Consider the following 27,504-nt stretch of genomic DNA (forward strand, 5'->3'; position numbering starts at 1 on the left):
AGATATCACCTTTGATTCATTGACAGAAATGAAAATACAGATTTTCTTGTAATATTCCTTGTGAAGTCACAAGGAGCTTTTGGCATATCGCATACTCTTCATCTTCTCTGAACATGCAAACAATAAGAAACACAAAAAGTCAATAGGACATGTTCTCTACCTCAATAAGTAATAGTCTAATTGACATGTATATATCCCCAGCTAATCAAATAAAACATATTATTGTATTTTCCTCTCAATCAGAGGATTATGAATATACAAAGGAAATCATTATATGTATCTGAAAAGGCTGTAAATAAGGTGTTTCTTGAACTTGAACTTGACCTTTTGGTAGGTAGTTTAACATAAGGAAAAGAATGAAAAAGGAGGGAAACAAGAAAATGTGGGTATTCAAATCAAAACATAGCCTGTTCACTGAACAGTGTTTATTCAGCTCCAGGTAGCTTTGCATAGGGAATACTGAAGAAAGTAGGGTAGGTGTTTATACAGGCAGATTTGGCCTAATTGATGAAAATGAGATTTGATATCTCTCTGACTTCACCACATTCAGTTGGCTCACTTGTGACGAGAGTCAACAGACCTTTAAGAAGTAACATTGACAGAACCTGTGTGTACCTGAATGAGGCACTGCTCATGTTCACAACCTAAGAAACTAAGTTTAGAAATGATTGAATTTGGAAAATAAGGCATTATTGTTGGGAAAGGATGTCCATAATATTTGGAAGAATGAAAAGTGGAAATTTTATCAATTAGTTCTTAGTGTACATTCATTCATTCACTCATTCACTCAGTCATTTAGGAAGCAGTAACTATTTTTTAGACACCATATTACAAACTGGGGAAATAGAAAAAAATGGGAATTTGCCTGAGATCTGTGCTCATGGTTTCAGAGAAAATCAACTTCGTAAGCAGATAGGTTGAAGAACTGGAGATAAATGTTAATTCCCCCTATTGAAGGGGTAGTTTAAAATATCTAACTTAGTAGCTAAGGTATATCTTATGCTCATGAACATTATTTCTTCCACTCCAGTTACCCTCTTGGTGCCCCTGATTTTTCATTCTGGGGGGGAAAAATCATCTCGAATTTCCACCCTCCAGGTGCTGGGAGAAAGTGTTTGCTATCAGAGTCACCAATCAAAGGAGTCCACTCAGCGGGCCTAAGTCAGGGCACTGTCTCCTATAGAGCATATGGCTGCTCTATGAGAAGGTTCTCTCTGGTGAGGGCAGCTGATCTCCTGCAGGAAAACCAGTGGGGTGGCATCAGAGGTATGTGAGGGCAGGTATGTACCCCACAGACCTGATTGTGAAAGGAAAGGAGAAAAATGGCAAGAAGGAAGAGGCCATGGAAGACATAAATCAACAAAGGCAGAGCTGGAGAGGGGGGCATATTATGGAAACCAATGATGGTCATGGATTTGGGGAAAGGGAGAAGCAGAAGACATTTTATTAATTGGAGCCAAAGAGAGAAGCCAGGTGGCTCAGAGGTTGAGAATTTGCCTGTTTGCTTCATCCTAAATGTCCCACTCAATGCTGCTCTCCCATAGTTCCCTTCTCACACCTGCCTGAGGTGTCCTGGTCTACTTCCCATACCATGATTTGGGAAGCTCAGCAGAGATCCCAGTCATTCTCTGGGCTCTTGTCTTGTTTGCCAAGAAAGATTTGAAGTAAGTCTATGTCATTTCTGTTTTCTCATGTTTAGTCAATTCACTACAGCACTTGCCATATATTGATTACCTCTCTTTATTTAGCACCCTTCATTAACCTCACCTGCCCATATAGCTTCCCAGACCTCCTCTCCACTTCTGCTCTAACGAGACAGATTGGTGTTTCTGGTCTTTTACCATTCTTAGTGCATGAGAGTCCTGTCTCGTCTGGCCTGCTCGGAACATAACACCAGCCCAATCCTTATCTTGATCTTGGAATCTTCCCCTCCACACACACACATCTAATTCACTCACCAGCTCTTTGGAGATGACATTCAGCTTGTTGAGGAGCTGGGCATTGGGCTGTTTATATTCTTTCATGAGACCTCTTGAGGGAGGTAGTTACATCAGGACCCCAGGGACACAGCTGTCTCCATCACCCTTGCCCTCTTCCACATGGTCTGGATCCCAGATCTCTAAGTGCCATTCTCCCTCCCTAGCCTTCTCCTGACTATTTTCTCTCACACTCCTCCCACCTTCTTGGATCTCCATCCCACATTGAATGTTCACATTTATGATGTTTCACTAAAAAAAGCTTTCCCAGCTAAACCAGCCTTGCTACAGGCCTCTTTTAATCCCTTCACTGACATTAAATATAATTAAATTAGGGTTGCCTGGGTGGCTTGTCGGTTAAGCATCAACTTCAGCTCAGGTCATGATCTCACAGTTCATGGGTTTGTGCCCTGTGTCAGACTCTGTGCTGACAGCTCAGAGACTGGAGCCTGCTTCAGATTCTGTGTCTCCCTCTCTCTCGCTCTCTTGCTGTCTCAAAAATAAACATTAAAAATTTTTAATGTAATTAAATTAATGGATAGTAAACTTATTTTCAATCTGCAATATGAACACATGCAATATGCAAAGATGACTTTCAATTTTTTTTCATGTGAAGGATGATGTTGCAGTTATAGTCATCCCAGGATTGGTCATGAGATTCATATTTTGTTTTTGTTTTAAATTTATTTATCTTAAGAGAAAGAGAGAGAGTGGGTAACAGGCAGAGAGAGAGAGAGAGGCAGAGAGAGAGAGAATCCCAGGCAGGCTACTCTCTACCAGCTCAGACCCTGACTCAGGGCTCATATTCATGAACCATGAGGTCATAACCTGAACTGAAACCAAGAGTTGGAAGCTTAACCAATTGAGCCACCCAGGCACTCCAAGATTCAAATTCTGGAGTCACAATGAGTTTTCATTTTTCCTAAGGGTTCCTAAATGTCCATGCACAATTTGTAGATCACATATGATTCTTGACATTTGTGACCCATTTTTATTTCATTTGCCACCTAGTAATGCTTGGTCACCAAAAATCCACATTTATGATTGCTAGAAGAAAAAATTCTCCTGCTTTCTTTATATTCTTTTATAAGTAATTTTATTTGGTTTTGCTCATCCTGACTGTAGGGTGGGAACTTTTTTTCAACTTGGAAGTAACTTTATATTCTAACTGATTATAAAACCAATTTTGTACATTATTGTTTTTAATCATATAACAAAGACAGGAAGAAAATAATCCCACCTTCAGAAAAATGTGTCTTTTGATATAAATACATACAAGTATATTATTATAGCTAGTTCCCCATATTTCATGCTCTTCTAAAAACTTATTAGTGAAAAGAAGGAAAAATTCTTTTCTACCCTTCAAGGTATACCAGTTGGACTAAGAATTAAGTGGACATTGATGCAGGATTGTTAAGCCCAATAGTCAAGCCCCGTGTCAGGCTCTGTGCTGACAGCTCAGAACCTGGAGCTGCTTCAGGTTCTGCGTCTCCCTCTCTCTCTGCCCCTCCCCCCATTTCTCTCTCAAAAAATGAATGACCATTTTAAAAATCTAAAGAAAAAACCCTTATAATTAACATAGCATTCAAAATAAGCAAAAGGAAATTGTTTCTTTAACAAGTGATATAGCCTATACTTCTAATTCTAACACACTACATTTTGTTTGTGTGTTTAATGAAATCCAAAGGGCTCCTCATAATTTATGCCAGTGAAGAGACTTCCATGTTTACTTTCCTAGAGACCTCTAATTGTTTCATTCCAGTCTATTTCCAGAGGCAACACTCTCAAATTTTGTAAGCGGTACACTTTAAAAGTAATATGTACAGATGGGATTAAGTTTCCTAATCTACTGTTAAATAACAAAAATTCAAACCACTACATTGTAAAGATCTAATTGGCTTTATTACTCAATTCATGAATTAGGTAGCATCCCATGTACAGAGTAGAAGGAAGGTCCAAGGAGTTATACATATGCAAGGTTTTTATAGGAAGGACAATGAGGCAAAAAGTTATTAGCAAAATAAAAGAAACAACTGTTTCAGGCAAGGTCCCCTTCCCTCAGTGGGAATGGGAGGGAGTCTTATTAGGTGGATGACCTCATCTTCCTTTGGGAGATGGAGAGGACCCACATAACAGATTATCCCATTTGTACTGAGTACAAAATTCCAGACCGATTTATAAGTCCACTCCTGGAGAAATTGAAAATTTCAGTTAAGCCTTGGTTTGCAGTCCAGGGTGCAAGCAACACCACCTTGGGTCTGTGGCATTCTTTTTAACACCGCTGACCTTAAAATTGGGAGATCAATCTGAATTTTCTGGGTGAGCCCAATGTAATTATAAGGGTCCTTAAATGTGAAAGAGGGAGGCAGAAATGATGTCATGTGAAATGATTCAACTTGACTTGGCTGACTCTGAAGATGGTAGAAGGGGACCTTGAGCCAAGGAACATGGGTGGGTGGTTTCTAGAAGTTAGAAAAGGCAAGGAAATTAATTCTCCCCCAGAGCCTCCAGAAAGAAGGCTGGGGAAACAGTGATGGCCCAGACCATATTGTTTGTTTGCTGAATATCCTTCAACAAATCACTTGTCCAGCATTCCATTATAAACTTTGACTTGCTCATCTGCAAAACACAGGCCATGACAGCAACTTCCTCACGGATCCACACTGGCGCTGAATTACTTCTTGTGCACCAAGTACCTAGAACATATGCCCAAGTTTGGACTGTTTCCATGACTATTACGCCTTGTCCCCGACTCCCAAAAAATGCTTTTTCTTGCTCATATCTCTTCCCCAGTGGTATATACCTAAAAATCACAGAAACAGAAGTTCATGAAAAGGAGTTGAAACCTATTCTCACAGAAAATACAGACGAATCCGAAACCCCACGCACAAGTTCTTAATGAGCAAGGGACCAAATCCAGCCATGACTGTCAGTAAAAGCAGACTGTGTGAAGAATGCTCTTTCCTGTTTTCTCCTCTGCTGCCTGCAGCAGCTGATCCAGACTGTCTTCCATGTCGTCTGCCTGCTGGAAGCTCTGGCACAGCTCACAGATGAGGAACGCCGGGAAGGTGGCCTCCTCCAAGGTGTCCTCGATGTCCACGTCCACCACGTGCACAGCCCGGAAGGTCACCTGCTCCCTGGCACACAGCTCTTGCACCACTCGGTCGTATACCCTCTCCTCGCAGGTGAAAATGACTTCGAAGGAGTCGCTGCACTCCTGAAACCTTTCTGGGTGAGGCTTGATTCTCTCCTTCCTCTCCAAGATGCGCAGGATTCCGTTGCCGCGGTAGCATTCCGGGTCTTTCCTGGAGAGGTCGTCATACATGTGCATGTACCTCGTGGAGAAATCGTACCTCATGGGATGCGGACGACAGCGTGTGGGTCCTGGGAGCCTCACCAGAGATATGGCTCCAAAAGAGCGCACGCTGAACCCTCTCTTCTGGAGGATACTGTGGGCTTCCATGCTCCTGTTCATGTTGATCATGCACACCACAGCCACCCCGAGAGCTGACGGGGACATGATGGCGGCCCCTGGGGGCTTCGGGGGCTGCCAGAACACTGTGGGTGTCCACCTGGTTTCGACTCTTCCAACCAGCACAGTGTTCGAGAACAGGCACCGGGCTTATATTCCATCACCCCCACCGAGCGGGCGGAGACTTCTAGGACTTCCTGATGGAATTGGTTTCATCAGGTGCAGTGCCATCCGATCCTGAGACCCATAACCTCGTCACGACAGCCATGCGCTCCTGGCATCAACTAAACCACTGGATCCCAAAAAGGATGTGACCACCCAGCACAGCCATGTGAAACCCGCAGTTCGCCCTGTTGGCTTACATGGTGAATGAGGGCTGAGGTTGACAGTGACCACATCAAGCAGGCTAACTGTAAGCATGTCACTGCTCTGCCATGAGCTGGTCATGAATATGAGTGGAAAATCTGCTTTCAGATTTTGAAGGTACAACCAATTCAGTTCTACATATAAGTATCCTTGCACCTTAATGTGCATTTGGATTTTCCAGAAATGCCATTGTGTAAATCATAGGAGGATTGTATATAGTTTTGCCTAAAAATTCATCAAGTCATTCACCAGTACAAACAAATCACATACTGGACAACATCCCTGCTGATAGTATAGTAGGAGTCACCACATAGCATTTTCTGTATTTGATATTCTTAAAATAATGGTTTGCAAGTAAAATCAAGGATTGATGGAAGCTCTTCCAACTAGCAAAGTGCCCCAGAACAGGAACAGGGTTTGTGTTCAGTTACCTTTAAGGAGTGGGTGGAGACAAACAGGATTCCTTGACTGACTGAATATGATCAGATGGAGTGCCATCTAATCGTGCTAAGCATAACATGATCATTAGAACAGTTGGATGATTAAATCACTTGTGCTTCTAATTCTCTTGACAAGGGTGTTGCTAGAGGGAGTGCTTTTAAATCTGGAGTTAGCCCTGTTGGTTCAGTTTTGTATTTAATTAGAGAGAAGGGATAGGATAAAGGAAGGAAGGAAAGAAACTTCTGGAGGAAATGGATATGTTCATGGCAAAGATTGTGGTGATGGTTTCTCAACGTATATTTATCTCCAAACCCATCAAGTTGTATACACTAAATATGTACAGCTTTTTGTATATCATTCATACCTCAGTAAAATGTTTTTTAAAGGAAATCTTATTATAGCTATAAATGTCAACTAAGAGTATTGTATTGCAATGGCTTTTTGAGTCAGCACAAATCCGGCTAGTGAATTAAAGACATCTCAAAGACCTTACCAACATAGATCCCATGTTTCAAACCATCAAAAAGACCAATTTTATCAAACCATTTTTTTGCTTAAATTTTGTAATTTATATAAAAAGAGAACACACAGGGGTGCCTGGGTGGCTCAGTCGTTAAGCATCTGACAGCTCAGGTCATGATCTCACAGTTGGGGAGTTCGAGTCCCACATCGGGTGAGCTTGAGCCCCGCTTTGGGTAAGCATGAGCCCTGCTTCAGATAAAACATGAGCCCCGGATGAGCCCCACTTCTCCCTCTTTCTCTCTCTCTCTGCCCCTTGCTCACTTGCACCCTCGAGAGAGAGAGAGAGAGAGAGAGAGAGAGAGAGAGAGAGAGAGGGAGAGAGAGAGAGAGACAGAACACACAGAAGAGGAGAGTAGATGGCAGTCACTAGGGGTTGGAAGAAATGGATATAAAATTTCAGTTATGCAAGATGATTAAGTTCTTTTTTTAATTTTTTAAATGTTTTTATATTTATTTTTGAGAGAGAGAGAGAGCATGTACAGGGCTCAAACTCGTGAACCGAGAGACCATGACCTGAGCCGAAGTCAGATACTTAACTGACTAAGCCACCCAGGTGCCCCAAAATGATTAAGTTCTAAAGATATTCTGTATAACATTGTGCCTATAATGAACAATACTGTATTGCACACATAAAATTTTAAGAGATAGATAGATAGATAGATAGATAGATAGATAGATAAATAGATAGATACACAGACAGATAATAGATAGAGATATAATCAACTCTTGGAGCACATCCCAGACCAATTAAATCAGAATCTCCAGGGTATGGAATGCATTGTGATTCTAATTTTATTTGCTAATTTTTGCCATTCCTTTGCCCATGAAGCCTTTACTTTTCAAAATTTATTTATTGCCAGAATTTAGTCCATACACATTTGATGTAAGGACTATTGTACTTCATTCCTCGAGTTTTATTTATTTTACATTTTTGTTTCTGCCCTTGATTTTTGTTATTTTTATGATTTTTATCAAGTTGTTATATACTCCAGTCCACCCTTATTAATTTGGAAGTTCTATCTTGATTTTCCATTCCATTAAATGGTTACCTGCACTTTCCCTGCCCTTCCTAATTAGATCATATTTCCCTATTATTATTTGAAAAAAAGTTTTATAAATCTCTTAATTCTTTTTCACTGACCCTATTCCTAACTCCCAGATTTTGCTGAGACATTAAGTTAATTCTAATTCAATGGTCCTAATCTAATTTATTTTGGAGATAGCCCTTTTGATTTCTGAGTCCCTGTAACTTAGAATGGACTCTCCCTGAAGCCTCACCTTTTTCCATTAGACTTTATAATAAATTATTTAAATATTTAACTCAACCTTCACTGCCTCTGTTTTCTTGCTTTTCTTCCCATTCCTCCACTCCCATTTTGTTCTGGTTCACATAAGTGATATGTAACGGTTTTCTCTTGCTCCTTAGAATTAAAAATCTTTACCAGAGTATTCCTTTCTCATCAGTCTATTCCAGTACTTCTCAATCTTTCATTCTTTATCACTTACCTAATGTCTTTCATTCTTTATCACCTACCTAATGAGTCTTTTTAGACATTTTTTTCCAAATTCCTCCTATGAGATTTTAATAGCACAGATAAATCACATATTGGCTTATGTACTGTATCTAGACTTTATACATAAAAAGAGTGAGATTTTTTTTTCCCCACCACCACCGCCGCCAGCCCCCAAAATCATTTTCCCTTCCTTAGGGGTGATATCACCCCTGTTGAGGAAGTATGATCTAGCCTGAAACACCCTGAGCCTTTTATAACATCTCAAGAAATATTCTACTATTTCATTCTTTTTGATAGCTGAGTAATATTCCATTATATATATATATATATATATATATATATATATATATCTCACATCTTCTTTATCCATGCATCATCAGTCAATGGACATTTTAGTTCTTTCCATAATTTGACTATTGTTGATAGTGCTGCCATAAAAATTGGGGTGCATGTGCCCCTTTGGATCAGTATCTTTGTGTCCTTTAGATAAATACCTAATAGTGCAATTGCTGGATCATAGGGTAATTCTATTTTTAAGTTTTTGAGGAACCTCCACGTGATTTTCCAGAGTGGCTGCACTAGTTTGCATTTTCACTAACAGTGTAAGAGGGTTCCCCTTTCTCTGCATACTTGCCAATATCTGTTGTTTCCTGAGTTGTTAATTTCAGCCATTCTTACTGGTGGTATCTCATTCTGGTTTTGATTTGTATTTCCCTGATGATGAGTGATGTTGAGCATCTTTTCATGCATCTTTTAGCCATTTGTACATCTTCTTTGGAGAAATGTCTGTTCGTGTCTTCTGCCCATTTCTTAACTAGGTTATTTATTTTTGGGGTGTTGAGTTTGATAAATTCTTTATAGATTTTGGATACTAGTCATTTGCAATGATATGGATAGAACTAGAGTGTATTATGCCAAGCGAAATAAGTCAGTCAGAAAAAGAAAAATACCATATGATTTCACTCATATGTGGAATTTAAGAAACAAAACATAGGGGAAGGGAATGAAAAATAAAATAAGATAAAAACAGAGAGGGAGGTAAATTATAAAAGACTCTCAACTATAGAGAACAAACTGAGGGTTAGTGGAGGGGATGTGGGGGAGGAATGGGCTAAATGGTTGATGGGCATTAAGGAGGGCACTTGTTGGGATGAGCACTGGGTGTTATATGTAAGTGATGAATCAGTAAATTCTACCCTGAAACCAATACTACACTATATGTTAACTAACCTGAATTTAAATAAAGTCTTGGAAATAAGTGAAAGAAAGAAGAAAGAAAGAAAGAAAGAAAGAAAGAAAGAAAGAAAGAAAGAAAGAAAGAAAGAAGAAGAAAAGGAAAGAAAAGAAATAGTCTACTAGTGTTTAGTTCATTATTGTCTCCCAATCATTGATGCTCCTTACTCCTTCTGGTATTCCAGTAACTTACAATTTGTTATTCTTGATTAATTTTTTATATTTTTTGCTGCTTGTTTTGAGATACAGCTCAAATCTAGCTTGTATCTCAGAAAAGCCATTTCTTCCTTCAATTCATTCACTAAATTATTTATAAGAGAAATTATATTATGGACTCAGAAAATGTTTTTTGTCATCTTCCTCCTTCAATTTCTTTAATGGGATTTACCTTTTATCTGAGTTGTCTTCTTTCTCCCCTAGTACCTGTATGGCAGTGGGTGAATGTGCAGTTTGTTCTAAGGAACCATCTCTTGCTGCTGGGCCCACTGACAAAGGATTCATATACCCAGCTCACTGAGGCTCAAGTCTGACTGTTCCTAGACCCCAAATGGGAGCAGACCCAGAGATGGTGGAAGGAAAAGTGGTCTCTACTCCCCACAAGGGTGATGGCAAAAAACAGAGTAAGCAGCAGCTCTCCTCTGATGCACCTGAAGAAAGCCTTCCAGTCCCCTGGTCTACATTCTGCTCGTGATTTCACCTTGACTTTTTGGGTCCATGGAGAGTATAGTTTCAGGATACCAAAATCAATCTCTCCCATCTTCCCTCCTTGGATCTTAAGCCTAGGCACTAAGTTAATAGCATTCAGAAAGCACTCCCACACACCATCAGGCCTTCGTGTAACCAAGATTCCCTCCTGTGCTATCATTTTACATCTCTCTTATAGTACATGGGACAGATATAACAATCTACTTATGCCAACCCTAAGTGAGTCCATCTCTAAGATACCAATACCGTCTGTTTCATTACAGGGTGGCTGAAAATTGAGGTTTATGTCCTTCTTACTGTGGTCTCACTGAGGAGGACCCAGCTGGGTGAGGGGAACAGGACCCAGGCTGAGGAATCCTGGGTAGGAATAGAGCCACCAGATGCAGTGACAGCACCACAGGGTGCCTCCAATCAGCTGAGTAGACACCAGTAGGTGCTTTGTCTTTAACCAGAAAGGGGAGTGAGAGGATGCATCCCCAGGACCAAGCTGCCAGTTCTCACCTTTCCCCTGCCAGGCAGTTGGAGGCGCAAGGCCTGAGGCACACAGCTGCCTCAGCCTGAGGAAAGACTTGGGTGGCCGGAGGCCCAGCTCTGGCCCACTGGCTGCCTCTCCTCCACTACGACCCATGGGAAAGGGAAAGTTTAAGTATGGCAGGTGAGATCTTGCAGGGTGAGAAAGAAAGCATCCCAGACGGGCACTGGGGCCTGAGGAGTGAGGGGGAGGAGGAATAGATCAGCAAGAGGAGAACCAGACAATGAGTATTCTCAAGGCCAAGGGAGGGAGTCTCCGTGAGAGTGAAGTGCTATGCCACTGAAGTGTCTTGTGGAGTAATAACACCCAAAAGGGGGTATTGCATTTGGCTAGGAGCAGTCTGTAGAACACAGTGTCCCACTTACACTGAAGCCTAGAAAGCTCAAGATGTGGCACTGGAAATAGAGTTTATAAAAGAAAAACATGTTTTGGGGCACCTGGGTGGCTCAGTTAGTTAAGAGTCTGACTTTGGCTCAGGTCACAATCTCACGGTTTGTGGGTTCCAGCCCCACACCCGGGCTCTGTGCTGCCAGCTCGGAGCCTGGAGCCTGCTTCGGATTCTGTGTCTCCCTCTCTTTGCCCCTCCCCAGCTCACTCACCTGTGCTCACTCTCTCTCTCTCTCTCTCTCTCTCTCTCTCTCTCAAAAATAAACATTAAAAAAAAGAGAGAGAGAAGAGAAGCATGTTTAAAGGTCTCCTCTTACCTGCTTTCAAAATAATGAATTACTCCCCTAGAACTTCCAAAAGTAAATCATTTTTTTTTCACACTCAGAATAAACTCTTGGCTTATAATATCTATAGTAGATGGGTTTCAATCCATTGTAGATATTCTTTTTGATGTTCATATTGTCCTGACTTGAGGCCTCTGTCTCCATGCTAACATGGATGGGAAGGGGTAAGCCTGGAGGCAGAGACCAGTTACCACTCAGGTGGCCAAGGATGAAACCTAAACCAGTCGGTACCTTGGAGCTTTAGGACATCTGTGGATGAGCAGTAAGTATATCCAGCCTCCACAGCTAAGCACAATGGAGTAGCTTATGCCACACTAACCCTCCTGTCAATAGTAAATGTAAAAGCTGGATAAAATACATAAAGTCACTGAAGGTATTAGGGAGAAATCAAGCCAGGCAGGCCTTAAAGGAGAAAAATTGCTGGAGAGAATGTAGGTGTACCTAGACAATGCCACATTTGCCTGTGCTTTTTCCCTCAGAGCATTTGCTGAGTCCAGGTATGGAGAATAGACTACGCGGAAAGAGGGGGCTGGGCTTGTGGCATTTCCAGTGGGCTGGAAAGAAGGAAGCTGGAGTTCAGAGATGCCATGGAGTCTGAGACTTGAGATGGAAGAGGGAAACTTAGAGAAATGAGCCCAAAATTTAGCATGTAATTTCCCCTTGAGGTGTTTTTCAGTTCCTAACCTGTGCAACTCCAAGGCAAGATTCCCCACACCTAAGTTGAAAGCAACAGCTATGAGGGTAAACAGCTATGCAAAAGTTTTAGCAGCTCTATGTTGCTGGGGATTCAGAGGTTATAGGTCAGGGCCTGAGAAGGTAGGGTAACACTTGTAAGCACTCCAGGCTTACCTCTGAGACAGCAAAAGGGCTGTGCTCTAGGAGTAACGGCAACCAGTAAAAGATTAGCGCTAACAAAGTGGGATCAAAACCTGCCAGTACTCTATCTGCCTTTTTGGAGAAAGAGAACATTAGCCAAGAACATGAGCCAAAGCTTCTACAGTTTTTCACATACAATGATTTTATCCACACAACCCAAATCAAATATTACTAAGCATGCCAAGAAACAGTACCAAATAACTAAAAATAATGAGGGGCAAAAAACAACAGAAACAGAGCCAAAGATCTAAATATTGAACCAAACAGACAGGGATTTTTAAATAAAATGAAGACCCAAGTCTTCAAGGTGAAAAAGATGTGAAAAAGAAGCCCACATCCAGGATCTCCAGAACCTCAAGTAGCTAGCTACCTGTTGCCACCACCAGAAGATACACAGAAACAGTCCCGCTGAGTGATGGTCCAAGCCTTAAATAATGCTATGAATTGAGCTACCAAATGTGAGCCAGGAGGATTCGTATCTTGGACCTGATGCCTGTATTAAATAGACCTCTGTGATCCCATTCACTAAAGCCTTTATCCAAATATTTGTCCTCTAGATCTTACCATTCTAAAGAGAAAAGAAATAATTACCCCCATAGAAAGTGGACTAAGGGGAAAAAAAATTATTTTCAGTATATATTTGCTTAGCCTCTTTCAAAACAAAAACCTACCCCTAGAACTAGAAACCAATTGCTCAGCACCCTTGGGCAGCCACATTTGAAATTCTTCTCTGCAAATGGAGTTATGGGGGATGGGGAAGTGTCTGAATTTGAATGAGAATTTACAGTGCACCATATGTTAGTGATGGAGAGGAGAAAATGGGTTTCAGAAACATTTAGGAGTAATCTTGTTAAGACTTCATGACTGATTGGTTCTGGGAAGGTCCAGAATGACTCTCAGGTTTCTCCACAGAGTGACTGCCCGTGAAGTCCTACAACGAACTAACATGAATTAAGGAGAAGTAGGAAGTTGTTACTTTTGCCAAGTTCAACTTAAAGCATAAACAGGAAAAGGTATGCTGATGCCGTTTAGATATTGAATTCTGAAGATTACAGAAGAAGCCTAAGATGGAACTTCAGATTTCAGTGGCATCAGTGTATTTAGGTGAGAGTAGATGAACCAAAAGGAAAAACAAAATAAAATAAAATATAAAATAAAATGTATCTGCTAAGTATTTGTTTATATCTCATCTCATTTCAAAAACCAATTTGAGTCAGCAGGAGAGCATGTTGCACAAGAATAAAAATCATCTGAGGATAGTTGCCTAACAGACTTTAAATTTAGGGTGAAAGAGGAACTGTCTTAGACACAATAAGAGGAATTCAGGTTTTGTTTCATTGAAGCAAAGGATTCAGAAAGTTTTAAGAAGTTGAGACTGAGAAAAATGTTGAATTCGGTGGAGAGTGCCAGTGTGGGAGGAATTAGGCTTTAATTTGGCACAGAAAAGCCCTCAGGGAACTCTGCAAGAATGCTAAAGTATAAGCTAAGGTGTAAGCCAGATGGCAGCAGGCTGTAGAGGGAATAAGGACAGACAGCTGGCTTGTGAAGGGCGGGAGGTGGGGAGGGGGGCGGGTTTTAACTTGAGATTTGGCCTTGAAAAAGGCCCAACACATGAGTGGAAGGTTTGTTTTGAAAATAGGAGGTACTAAACTGTTTCATCCTGAGGAGATTTAAACAACCATCCAGGAGATCAAAGACATTTGCTATAGCAAGGTCCTAGATGAGATGAAAGGAAGTTATTAGAAGGGCAGTGTGGGATGCAGTGATCTTGAATAATAGGGACACTCTGTCCCTGAGCCAAGAGGAAGGTAATAACAATTACTATGGTTACTGTGTTGGCACTCTTAGCTGGTAAGCATAGTAAGACTTTAGGTATTTTATCCCCTTTAACCGTAAGGGCATAGAATTATCCACTGAGGGACTGAGAAATCAAGACATTGCCTAAGGTCATTACCACTTGTACCCAATTGATATGATTAAAATATCCTAAGCCTTTGGCCAGTAGGTCCCACTGCCCCCATGGAGATCATAGGTGTTGATGATTCTAAGTTGGAAACTGGGGTGGTTGGAGGTTAAAAGAGAGCACACCTGATGCCTTCCTATATTGATGATACAACAAAGATACTACAGTTTGAATACAGAGCTTGATAAGTGTGAGAAGTTACTTGAGGATGAGAAAACCACCCTCTTCTGTACCTCCCTTTCTTCCTGCCTTCTTTTAGTATTCCCACCCTTCATCGTTTCTTCCCTTCCACCCTCACCACCCACACCTTTGCGGCCCCTCCGCAGTTTGCCCACCATCAATGTTCCTTCCACTTCCCACCAGCCTGGTTCTCCTCCATGACCCCCACCCACCCCAACATTTCTATTTACTCATCTGACAAGTAGACTGCCTTATCCCCACTCAGGTAGTTCCTGACTGGACAGAAATCTGACATATTTTCACATTTCAGTGACATTACCTAGGAAGGAAGTAAAAGTCAGTGAACCGTAAACACCCACCACCCCAAGACCAAAGTTCAGGGGCCATGTTCTGAGTCAGTGACCCACTGGTATCACCAGAGTAAAGCTGAAGGGGACCAAAAAGATGTGCATGCTACTTTTAGAGACTCTGTGGTAGAGTTTTAAGGGGGACATGAACAACTTTCTCCTCCTCAGCCAGAGGCAACGCATACCACAGAGCTCAGAGGTAAAGGTCTCTAGCACCACTTTCCTGGGGAGTGAGTGGCACATTTCACACCCATCTCAGTGTTCTTGCCTACTGTTTTCTGGACTGGGTTTTAGTCTGTTGTGAAGCTTAATTAATAAGGAGAAAATGTTCCTCTGGTTGACTGAAAGAGGCCAACCCCTCCCCAGGTGATATGAATCTAGATGGAACCGAAGTGACTTTCTTTACAGCCATTTATTGTAGGAGCCCCACAATAAGATGGGGAAGAGGCAGGACAGGACAGCCATATCCAAGGACACCACTCTGAGCAATCTAGAGGGTCAGGAGACACAGAGAGCCACCCCCTCTGCAACATGGGGCAGAGGGTTCCCAAGATCCTGAAAGCAAGTTTACTTGTTTTGACAGGTTTTTTTCTAGGTCAGACCACAAAGCCTAACAATCCCTAATGTGTCCCTACTGCCAACTCCTGTGTTCATTCCAAGGGGAGACATATTGTCTCTTGAGCAAATTTAAGAACCCTGTATGTTATGGAAGCTTCTATGCTAGGATGATTCCTCTGGTCATTCCAAGACTCTTCAATGCTTTTCAGAAGATTCCTAGGCTCCTGGTAGAATCAACCCTACTCCCTCGTGTTCCAGATGCAATGAAGCCTCTTAACCAGGGAATACTGAGTCCAGGAGAAAAAGAGAAGAGAGAGCACAAGGGTGGAGAGGAGTTGGGTTCACACTGTCCATTCAGGGATTCCTTTCCTACCTGAGTAACAACTCAGGAGCACCAGGTGGGGTTGGGGATGCATAAAAGGAGGGGACTTTTGTCCCTAACAGCCCATGCCATCCATCATTGCCATCATTCTGTGAGCCCCTTCACACTCTTTCTCAGCCTCTGTGCCTCCCACAAGGACCTGAATTCTTCTTCTCACTGCCCAGCACCCTAAAAAGGAACACCCCACCAGAACACAAAGGCACAGGGAGAGGGGGATGTTTCTGATGTCTGCTTCTCTGAGGCCCACTTCTTTTTTTTTTTTAATATATTGTCAAGTTAGCTAACATACAGTATATAGTGTGCTCTTGGTTTCAGGGGTAAGTTGCCGTGATTCATCACTTACATACAACACCCAGTGCTCATCCCAACAAGTGCCCTCCTTCATGCCCATCATCCATTTTCCCCTCTCCTCTCAAATCCTTAGTTTGTTCCCTGTGTTTAAGAGTCTCTTATGGTTTGCCTCCCTCCCTCTCAGTAACTTTTTTTCCCCCCTTCCCCTCCCCTATGGTCTTCTGTTAAGTTTCTCAAGTTCTACATATGAGTAAAAACACATGATATCTGTCTTTCTCTGACTGACTTATTTCACTTAGCAAAATATCCTGAGACCCCCATTTCTTTTGACACCCTTTAATGTCCAAGTTCACCAATTCAATCATATTTTTCTGTATATTCCTAACTCTTCCAGAGTTTTGGCACTCCATTCTACTACAAATCTTTAGCCTACATTTTTGACGTACCATAAAGAGAAGAACCAGGCCCAAATAAAAGGGCCACTGTAGTACAGAGAGGAGAAAGGTAATTGGAAGAAATAAGGAGAGGCCATTCTGTAAACACGGGACATTAATAAAGCTTGAATTTTGTGGAGTTATTCTAACCCTTTGTACTTTATATCAATAATATTTTTATGGGAAGCCACTACTCTTTTAACTCAGAATTTTTCTTCTGTCTTATCAACTCAAAAACATCTGAATCAATTATTAACAATTTTTTTTCTTCAATTATACCTAGTGTACAGAGTATGGGATTAGTCATAATCCTCATTTTGGAGCACGGAAACATCATCAGTGTGTATGAGGCCCATCTATATTTTATTCCCAGTACCCATTCCCCCCCATACATCCTCATTCTAATGTATTTACTATATTAACTTAAGCTTGCATTTTACTCTTATAAAACATATATAACTGTTGTTCAAATTGTTTTAATTATAAAACGTGTTGTTCTAAAAATGTCATTCTGTTTCTTACTGCGTTTCACTCATCACCATTTTTGAGATCTCTCTTGCTGGGGTGCCTGGGTGGTTCAGTCGGTTAAGCGCCCGACTTCGGCTCGGGTCACGATCTCATGGTTCGTGGGTTCAAGCTCCGCATCTGGCTCTGTGCTACCAGCCTGGAGCCTGCTTCCGATTCTGTGTCTCCCTTTCTCTCTGCTCCTCCCCTGCTCATACTCTATCTCTCTTTCTCTCTCTCAAAAATAAATAATAAAGATTTAAAAAAAATTTTTTTTAATCTCTCACCTGCTAATACTTACATCTAGTTTATTATTTTTACCTCGTATATTCCCTTAATTACCTACTCTCCCAATGCTGGACACACCCAGTTCCCAGATGTCACGAAAAATTCTGGGACACATATCCTCATACCGGTCACATTATGAACTCTTGTTAAGAATTTCTCTGGGGCGGGCATGGTGGGTGCTGCTTGGCCAAAGCCGGACAGCGCTCAGATGTGTCCGGCTGAGGGTTTTTCTCACATATCCAGGCTGTTCTGTCTTCCGGTTGTAAGCCTATTGTTTGCCACGGCCTCCAGAGTCTTACTGAGTTACAACAACGTGCACCCCTGAAGTGTAATGGAAGAAGAGGCCTGCAAGAGGACTCTTACTGAACCTCAGACTCCAGTTGGAAAACTGCACGGCAGCATTTCAGAGGAGCTGGTTTTGCTGGTTTCAGGAATTCTGTTACCAGAAAAACTCTCCGCCCCAAGCCGGCTCCAGCAGTTCAGTTGACAATGGCTGAGGCCAGCTCCTGACCACTGAGCCTGAGGAGTGCCAGATCCCAGCTCTTGTACACAGTCAAGAAGTAATCTAGCAAGAAACGCCCTCCCTCTGGAGCAAAGGGAGAGTCACTGTCTCCCCCACTCCTACCCAGGAATGCACCGTTGAAATATCAATTACATAGGGGCCCTTTTCCCTACAGGAGAGTTATGGCCAGCTCAGAAACCACAGAAAGGGAAGCCTCCAAGGCCTTAGAGCGGCCCTCGAGGTGCCCCACACGTGGCCTCCACAGAAGTCGACCTCTCCCTGGACCCTCCTGGCCTCCATCCTTCTAGCCCCGGATACCCAGAGTCAAGGCTCAAAGTACGAAGAAGGTGTTGATTCTGAAGGTAAGATTTTTGCAAGGATGGACACTTAGATTGTCAGCATATGTAATAGGGATATATTATATCTGTATATCATATATGAGTATGAAAAATTTTACCAGCATATGAACCAGGTAGAAAAGCATGAGGGCAGGCCCATGGGAGAAAGACAGTTATGCATGTAGTGAATGTGGAAAGAAGTTTTCCTGGAGCCCAGGCCTTGTTGAACATTGGAGAATCCACACTGGAGAGTAACCCTATGAATATAATCACTACCAAAAAGCCTTCAGTGTGCGTTCCACCCTCACTGTGCATGAAAGATTCCACACTGGTGAGAAGCCCTGTACTTGTAACTACTGTAGGAAAGGCTTCAGTGTGAGGGCACACCTGATTATACATCAGAGAATCCACAATGGAGAGAAACCCTATGAATGTCATGGGAAAGCATTTAGTGTGAGCTCAGACCTCAAACATCAGAAAATCCACTCTGGTGAAAAACCTTATGAATGTTAGGAGTGTGGGAATGCATTCTATGTAAACTTAGCCCTTATTAATAACCAGAGCATTCACTCTGGAGAAAAGCCTTCTGAATGTGGAGAATGCAGGAAAGCATACAGTCAAGGTTAAACCCTATTCATAACCAGAGAATCCAAACTGTATAGAAAACATACAAGAAACCTTTCCATGGGATCTCTAATCCTACTAAACACAAGAAAATACATGCCAAAGGAAAGTGTCATCAGTGATTTATGTGATGAAGATTTTCCAAAGACCTTTTTTTGTATCAGAAGTTACTATGAAAATAAGGGTATATTTAAGTTAATGTTCTGATACTTGGTCCCTTAGAATATTGAAGAAGTGAGGGATCAGTAGAAACTGACTCCATCAGAATGATGACTGGTTAAATCTCTAAAATCACACCTGCTTCTGAGAATGCAGTTCTACGACTCATAAGGATGGAGATTTGCAAACAAAATCTTCTGGGTGGAGAACATTCTTCTGGGATCAGCACTGAAGTGATGATGACCATATCCCACCCCAAACTGAATCCTAAACAGAGAGGGATGTTGACTCCTGGTCTTAAACAAGAAGTCCATTATCAAAGCAGTTTTGCAGAATTCCAATACAGGGGTCAATGTCCAGAGGACTAAATGGGAACGTTCCTGAGGGCCTCTGCAATGGACAAGTCGAGGAGCCTCTGAATCATTTAGCCAAGTGCAGGAGGAAGCAGAGCTTACATCACCTCAAGCCAAAGAGAGTATCACTCTGATAAAGGGACCTAAGACACCTGGTAGAATTTGCCCTGAAGTTCAGTCCTGTCAGTACTCTGGGACTAACAAATTCTCCATTCAGCCTATGCACACTTTTCTTTTTTTTTTTTTTCCTTTTTTTTTTTAATTTAATGTTTATTTATTTTTTTAATTTTTTTTATTTATTTTTTTCAATATATGAAGTTTATTGTCAAATTGGTTTCCATACAACACCCAGTGCTCATCCCAAAAGGTGCCCTCCTCAATGCCCATCACCCACCCTCCCCTCCCTCCCACCCCCCATCAACCCTCAGTTTGTTCTCAGTTTTTAAGAGTCTCTTATGCTTTGGCTCTCTTCCACTCTAACCTCTTTTTTTTTTCCTTCCCCTCCCCCATGGGTTTCTGTTAAGTTTCTCAGGATCCACATAAGAGTGAAACCATATGGTATCTGTCTTTCTCTGTATGGCTTATTTCACTTAGCATCACACTCTCCAGTTCCAACCACGTTGCTACAAAGGGCCATATTTCATTCTTTCTCATTGCCACGTAGTACTCCATTGTGTATATAAACCACAATTTCTTTATCCATTCATCAGTTGATGGACATTTAGGCTCTTTCCATAATTTCGCTATTGTTGAGGGCGCTGCTATAAACATTGGGGTACAAGTGCCCCTATGCATCAGTACTCCTGTATCCCTTGGGTAAATTCCTAGCAGTGCTATTGCTGGGTCATAGGGTAGGTCTATTTTTAATTTTTTGAGGAACCTCCACACTGTTTTCCAGAGTGGCTGCACCAATTTGCATTCCCACCAACAGTACAAGAGGGTTCCCGTTTCTCCACATCCTCGCCAGCATCTATAGTCTCCTGATTTGTTCATTTTGGCTACTCTGACTGGCGTGAGGTGATATCTGAGTGTGGTTTTGATTTGCATTTCCCTGATGAGGAGCGACGTTGAGCATCTTTTCATGTGCCTGTTGGCCATCCGGATGTCTTCTTTAGAGAAGTGTCTATTCATGTTTTCTGCCCATTTCTTCACTGGGTTATTTGTTTTTTGGGTGTGAAGTTTGGTGAGCTCTTTATAGATTTTGGATACTAGCCCTTTGTCCAATATGTCATTTACAAATATCTTTTCCCATTCCGTTGGTTGCCTTTTAGTTTTGTTGGTTGTTTCCTTTGCTGTATGCACACTTTTCAACTTCAACTGTAATGTATGAAGCAGCTGCTTAATGTAAAACAGTGGAAAAGTCATTGGTCCAAAAGTGTCTCTCCCTAATCAAACAAACCCTGGTACAACAGCAGCCCTGACTAAGCACCAGCATGTCCAAACTTAAGGAAACCCTCTGAGTATCTTCAACTGGAAAAAATCTTCAGTATAAATCCAAGTCCCATTATACTACACAACAGAGAAGTCCTCCTGGAGCTGAGTCCCATGAAAGTAAACAATGTGGGAAAACCTTCAGATACTAGAATGATCTTGCACATCAGAGAAGCCTTGGGGATATCTTCAGTGTCAGAAGTCTTCTGTATGAGCCCAAGTCTCATTAAACATAAGCAAATTCATTTTGTACAGGAGAAAGTGGGGGGAAGGTCTTCTTGTGGAAGTCAGAAAACCCATAAATATAAAAATGTGGGAAGACTCTCACTAAAAACTCAATCTTATACATCAGTCAATCAACATTGGAACAAAACCCTATATGCATAACCATTCTGGGGATGCTTTCAGTGTTAGCTCAATTCTTAAAGTGTATCAAAGATTCCATATGGAGGAAAGCTCTTTGAGTGTAGGTGATATTGGAAAGCCTTCAGTCAATGTTCAGATCTTAACTAAACATCAATCCATAGTGGAGAGAAGTCTTATGACTGGAACGAGTGTGGGAAAACCTTTCAATGAACCCATCTCTTACCAGACATCAGAGGATACATAACAAAAATAAACCTCAATTGTCATATATGTGGTAGACTTATAGTACCAGACTTTCTCAACATCAAGCATCATCATTTAGAAAAACCCCAACTGGGACTCCTGGGTGGCTTAGTCAGTTGAGTATCCAACTTTTGATTTCAGTTCAGGTCACGATGCCAGCATTGTGCAGCCAAGCCCTGTGTCAGGCTCCACACTGAGTGTGGAACCTGCTTAAGATTCTCTCTTTCTCTCCCTCTGCCCCTCTCTCCCACTTGTGCACTCGCTCTCTCTCTCTCTCTCTCTCTCTCTCTCTCTCTCTCTCTGTGTGTGTGTGTGTGTGTGTGTCTCTGTCTCTGTCTCTCTCTCTCTCTCACACATACACACACACAAATAAAAATCCCCATTTGCACATAATCACTTCAGCATTATTTTATGGAATTAAAGACAAGTGTTATTAGAGACTTTGTCAGGTCATTCATGGGCAAAGTTGAATTAAAACAGATCTCTATATATATTTAACCAGATATTTAACTGGTTTCATGTCCCTGAATTAAAATCCATGTTTGCAGTGTCCATGGGTTGTAGCCCAGGGAAAGTGCCTTGATTCTCTGTGATGAAGAGACCCTTGTTTTTTCATACCATAATAAAGAGGGGCTGCTGATTGTCTCCTGTTTTGTGTTTTCATTCTGTCTCTTGCTGATGTAAAAAGCAAGAAAGTACAGAAAACATATGATGGAGAAGTTCCAGCTTATGAAGACCAGGGACTCTCATCCTGGGGAGTGCAAAAATTTTCATCCTTTCTTCATAAAGCTGTTTCTTCTGCATGCATATCGTCACCAGAAACAAGGAACTTGAGCTCCTGGCCTCTAGTAGGAAACACAGCAAGAAGAGTTGGTAAAGCTGTCTGCTTTATTTGGTCCTTATGAGGAGATAGCAGCCCAGTCCTGGGCTCTGGTGCTGCAGGGGGCTTCTGATGCTATAGGGTGCTGCCCAGGAAGTGGGCATTGACCTGGGTGAAAGGAATGCACTTCCAGGAGAGGTTCCACTAAGTTCTCAATTGAAGCTTCAGAGAACTGAACAAGCTGAGAGACAGTTTGCTGATGTGATCGCCCACTATCGATGTGGCCCCCAGGTCTCAATCCAGAGATCCTGGCCCAGCCTAAGACACTCTTGTTCTTCCTATATTGATCTAATGAACTGATATTACCCTGTAAGGCTCACACATATGATTCATTAAGACTGGGTGGAGCAGCAGCCAATACCTCTCCTGCCGAGCAATTTACTGCAGAGGGTTCTGCTTCCCAAAACCTCCCACCTTTTCACCACTTGACTTATTGCCTGGCAATTCTTTGGCCCTCGGAAGAATTTCCACCATCTAGAAATCCCGGGCTTCTCCAAGGAGGGCAGGAAGAAGTTCTGTAAATATTTTAAAGACAAGGACTAACTATGGGAAACAGTATGGAGGTTCCTCAAAAAGTTAAAAATAGAACTACCCTACAACCCAGCAATTTCATTATTTACTGAAAGGATGCAAAAATACTAATTTGAAGGGGCACATGCACCCCAATGTTTATAGTAGCGTTGTCAACAATAGCCAAACTATGGAGAGAGCCCATACACACACACACACACACACACACACACACACACACACACACATAGAAATATATTGGAATCTTACTCAGCCATCAAAAAAGAATGAGGGGCTCCTGGGTGATTCAGTCAGTTAAGCATCCAACTTGACTTTAGCTCAGGTCATGATCCCAGGGCTGTGAGATCAAGCCCCACATCAGGTTCTGCACTGAGTGTGGAGCCTGCCTAAGATTCTCTCCTTCTCTTCTTCCGCCCCTTTCCCTCACTTGCACTCTCTCTCTAAAATAAAAAAATAATAAATAAAATAAAATAAATTTTAAAAAAAACATTTTCTCGCTGAAAACACAATATACACAATTTATAGGCTAGCCAGATTGATTTTAATAATATTAAAGAAGTCATTATAATCAGATCAAAAAATGTTTGAATAGTGAGCAGGTTCGATTTTCCAGGACAATTTATTTTCTCTATCATGCACTTTTAATGAATGTAGTTTACTACTCTAGACATACATACAAGCTTTGAATCCTAGGATGAAGTGTTGTATTTCACAACAGATAATAAGTTCTTTAATTTTATAAAATGGTATAGGAAAACCTCAGAAAAAATAATCTAAGAATCAATTTTATGACAAAGTAGAGAATATGCATATATCTAACAAATAGGAGCTTTGCTCCACTTCAGTAATGTTGTAGTCATTTTTATGATTATTAAAACAATCTGTAACTTCCTTATTGTTACAATAGGAAGCCCATTAGTTAACCCAATAGTTAGCCTATTAGGATTGGATTTCAACACTGCTTATATCTATCACTTCTCCCTTTTAAGTTTTTGGCGAAATAGTATTTTATTTTGTTTTTTCCTTTAAGTTTTTTTGTAATGCTTATTTATTTTGAGAGAAGGTGGGAGAGGGGCAGAGAATGGGGGAGAGGGAATCCCAAGCAAGCTCCGCACTGTCAGTGCAGAGCCTGATGCAGGGCTCTATCTCATGAACTGTGAGCTCATGGCCTGAGCCAAAATCAAGAGTTAGACGCTTAACTGACTGAGCCACCCAGACACCCCAATAGTATTTTATTTTGTATCCTTTGTTTTCAATTAAATTTTTAACCAAGGATGTATTAAAGTGTTTGGGGTGTATAAGGTTTTGGTATCTGGTTTGGTACCTTGAAAGGGGGAAGCTTGAAAGGAATGAAAGTGGGAAATGCTGTGTGATCATCTCCCCCTGTGGCCTGCAAAGTGAATGTGAGACTTCCAGACACTGGGAAAGGCTCCAGTGCAGCAGGGCCTATGCTCTGGTAAGCCACTGTCACCACTGTGGCCCTAGGACCAGAAAGCCTAGTAATGGAGTTCTCCATGGACAGCCTATTCTGTCCAATCTTTCCCTCCTTCAGGATGTTCTCATAAATACCCCTTGAATATCATATCCCACTGACACCACCCTCTGGACTAGATATCTACTTGGAGATAAGTCATTCCATGGGGAATCTTGAGGCTGCAGAAGTGACCAAGGAGAGGCACAAAGGGAAGGTGAACATGAGCCACCTAGTTTCTGTTCCCAAGAGCTGGAGAGGGCCAATGTTAGTGTCCCACTGTCCTTCTTGGTCTCTTCACAGCCTGCAAACCCTTTCAACTCATGAAATGGACCCATGTAAGAACAGTGGCTTACACAGTTCTCATTTAATTCTGTCAATATTGCAATAATGTATTTGTTCTGTTATCATTTTGTAAAACAGGAGGCTGAGGCTTAGCAAAGCAACCTAAACTGCTCCGAATCACAAGGCTAATATGGGACACAGCCAGGTCTCCATCTCTAAAGCATCTGCACAGAGATCTCATGCTCATATCTCTGGGTCACGTTGCTACCTCTAGAGTGCTCCATTCCCTCTGGCAGGAAAGGACTCCATGTACCCAGGGGTAGGTTATCTCTTAGGGAAATGTCAATTTTTAATTATAATTCATACCCCTGCTACTTCTGAAAAGTATTTGAGGGAACATCCCTTTCCCTCAAAAAAAAAAAAAGAGAGAGAGAGAGAGAGAATGAATAAAACAAAAAAGTAGCATATAGATCTAGCACCACATACAGGAGGGCAGGAATAGAGGAAATAACTGTTCCATAACTTAGAAAAACGATCTGCTGTGATTATCCATAATGGGGATCTCTGAGTTACCAAGCATCCATGACACCGTGGAAATATAAATCTAGTAGTTTTGTTCCTCACTAGAAAGAACTTTGCCAGATGATTCATTCTAGGAGATATTTGTCATGTATGTAGAGTTGCAGGAGGAAGCTACCTTGTTATTCCCATAGTGCATCTGACCTGGAGGAGCCTGGCGTACCTGCAGAATCCCCAAAAGCCTCAGCTCTGAGGTCACATGGACGATTTTCTTACATTACACATGATATTTGTTTCAGAAACAAATTGTATTTCCACCAGTAGCTGTTCTAATCACTTTATAAATATGTATTTATTTAGCAAAAATTAATTCAGTCCATACGATGATCCAAAGACTGCCCTAGTCATATGAGATGCATTAGTGAAGATGGGACATTTTGAACAAAGATTCTGCCTTTGCAATGCTTGTAGTGTGGCCAAGGGAGAGAGATAATAAACCATAAATGCAATGAATGAGCAATGGTATCATACGTTAGAAGAAGAGCTGTGGAAATAGAAAACTGTAGAGGGTAAGAGGATTGGGGTAACAGGTCAGGATAGTTAGCCTATGAATATGAGGTGTGAGCCCCATAGTAGGAAGGGACTAGCCAAGCCTATTCCAACTCTTGGAAGAGAGATCAGGAAGAAAGATGAGCACAGAAGCTGCCTAGATGAGGAATCACTCGTGGATTACTCAAAAACCAGCCGGGAGGTGTGGCTGCAGTGAGAGTGAGCAAGGGTGAGTGTTGTGTGATCTCACTAAGCTGCATCTCAAGACCATCCATGGGGGGGAGACAGTAAAAACTGTATCCACTGGCTCCATCTCCCACTAGTTAAAGGCTTACCCTGTGGGGCATGATTCCCCTGCACGCCGCTGATGCACACATGCCAGGGGCAATCGGACAACAGCCTCAATGGGGAGGCCCCAAGAGGAGAGGCAGGAGGCTGGAAGTACAGGCTGGAGGAGAGGTGCTGCCTGGCTGCAAGAAGCTGGGTGGAGCTGGTGGCCACAGCAGTGATGGGAAAAAGAGGGATGGGGCCAACCTGATCTGAAGTGGTACATAAAAGACTTCTGGTTCGGTGATCATGAGGATTCACTTACACAACCATAGAACCAAATTTCTTGGGCAACTATGAGGTCACAGCGCTCCTAGTTATTTTACATTTTGTGGTGTATATTAATTGGTCATTATAAAAGTAATAAGTGAGGTATGGGGCAGCAGGAGAGGATGACAATGATAAAGCCCCTTCAGACTCCCTTCTTTATCCCATCAATGTTGGTTCACTATCATGGCCAGTTTATCTCTTCTATCGTAGGTAATATCATCAAGCACTTTCATTTGTTTCCACTTTTATAATGGCCATCTGCTTATGTTAATAGAAAAATATCTCAGGATTCTTTTTTTTTTTTTAGTTCTTTTTAATTTTATTAAATTTTTTTATTTTAATTCAAGCATATTTAACATACAGTATTATATTAGTTTCAGGTGTACAATATAGTGATTCAACAATTCTATACATTACTCAATGCTTGTTGGAGAACAAGAAGCCAGAGGCACCGTAAGAATGTCCTAAAGGAAAGGGACGGAGCAGCAAGGAACTGAAAGAAGTTCCATTCCTAGGCAGAAAGCTACCGGGACTGCACATTCTCTCCAGAAGGACATCACAGGGGCACGAGACCAGGGATAAGAATGTTTTGTGTTTTGTCTGGTGCCAGATGTACTCATGACCCAGTATGGAATACACTGCAGGTGGGTGACCTGTCAAGATGCCAAATACTATGTTGTATGTGCTTGCTGTTATCAGACAAATTGCAAAAAATAAAAGAGGCTTGAGCCAGGGGACCGAAGCTTCGGCTCCTGGAGATACTTACCCCCTGCTTTGTAATTCTCTTGTCACCGCACCTTTAGGACCAGTCTGTCTACAAGCGCTTATCCTCATAGGTGTACTCTTAATCCCCTTCACCTATTTAACCCATCCCCCAACTCACCTCCCCTCTGGTAGCCATTAGTTTGTTCTCTATATTTAAGAGTCTGTTTCTTGGTTTGTCTCTCTTTTTTTCCCCTTTGTTCATTTGTTTTGTTTCTTAAATTCCACACGAGTGGTATTTGTCTTTCCTGACTTATTTCACTTAGCATAATACTCTCTAGCTCCATCCATTTGTTGCAAATGGTAAGATTTCATTCTTTTTATGGCTGAGTAATATTCCATCGTGTGTGGAATATTACTAATATTCACACACACGATGGAATATTACTCAGCGAATTCATCTATCGATGGATACTTGGGTTGCTTCCATAATTTGGCTATTGTTAATAACGATGCAATAAACATAGGGATGCATATATCCTTTTGAATTAGTGTTTTTGTATTCCTTGGGTAAATACCCAGGAATGTGATTACTGGATTGTAGAGTAGTTCTGTTTTTAACTTTTTGAGGAAACTCCA

The 27,504-nt window shown here is 41.7% G+C and overlaps 1 protein-coding gene across 1 annotated transcript; it reads right to left on the reverse strand.

Moving 5' to 3' along the window:
- Positions 1-4,905: 4,905 nt before the first annotated feature.
- On the reverse strand, positions 4,906-5,496 carry LOC109267094 (RNA polymerase II subunit A C-terminal domain phosphatase SSU72-like). Its single transcript, XM_053899236.1, has one exon. It carries the CDS (start codon positions 5,494-5,496, stop codon positions 4,906-4,908), a length of 591 nt encoding a protein of 196 aa, XP_053755211.1.
- Positions 5,497-27,504: the final 22,008 nt, after the last annotated feature.

Source organism: Panthera pardus, unplaced genomic scaffold (genome assembly GCF_024362965.1).
Source record: "Panthera pardus isolate Hobbes unplaced genomic scaffold, ASM2436296v1 HiC_scaffold_12, whole genome shotgun sequence".
Taxonomy (NCBI): Eukaryota; Metazoa; Chordata; class Mammalia; order Carnivora; family Felidae; genus Panthera; species Panthera pardus.

What these genes read in the sequence shown, in the direction of transcription:
- LOC109267094 (XM_053899236.1), bottom strand. Translation starts at nt 5,496, where the DNA reads ATGTCCCCGTCAGCTCTCGGGGTGGCTGTGGTGTGCATGATCAACATG.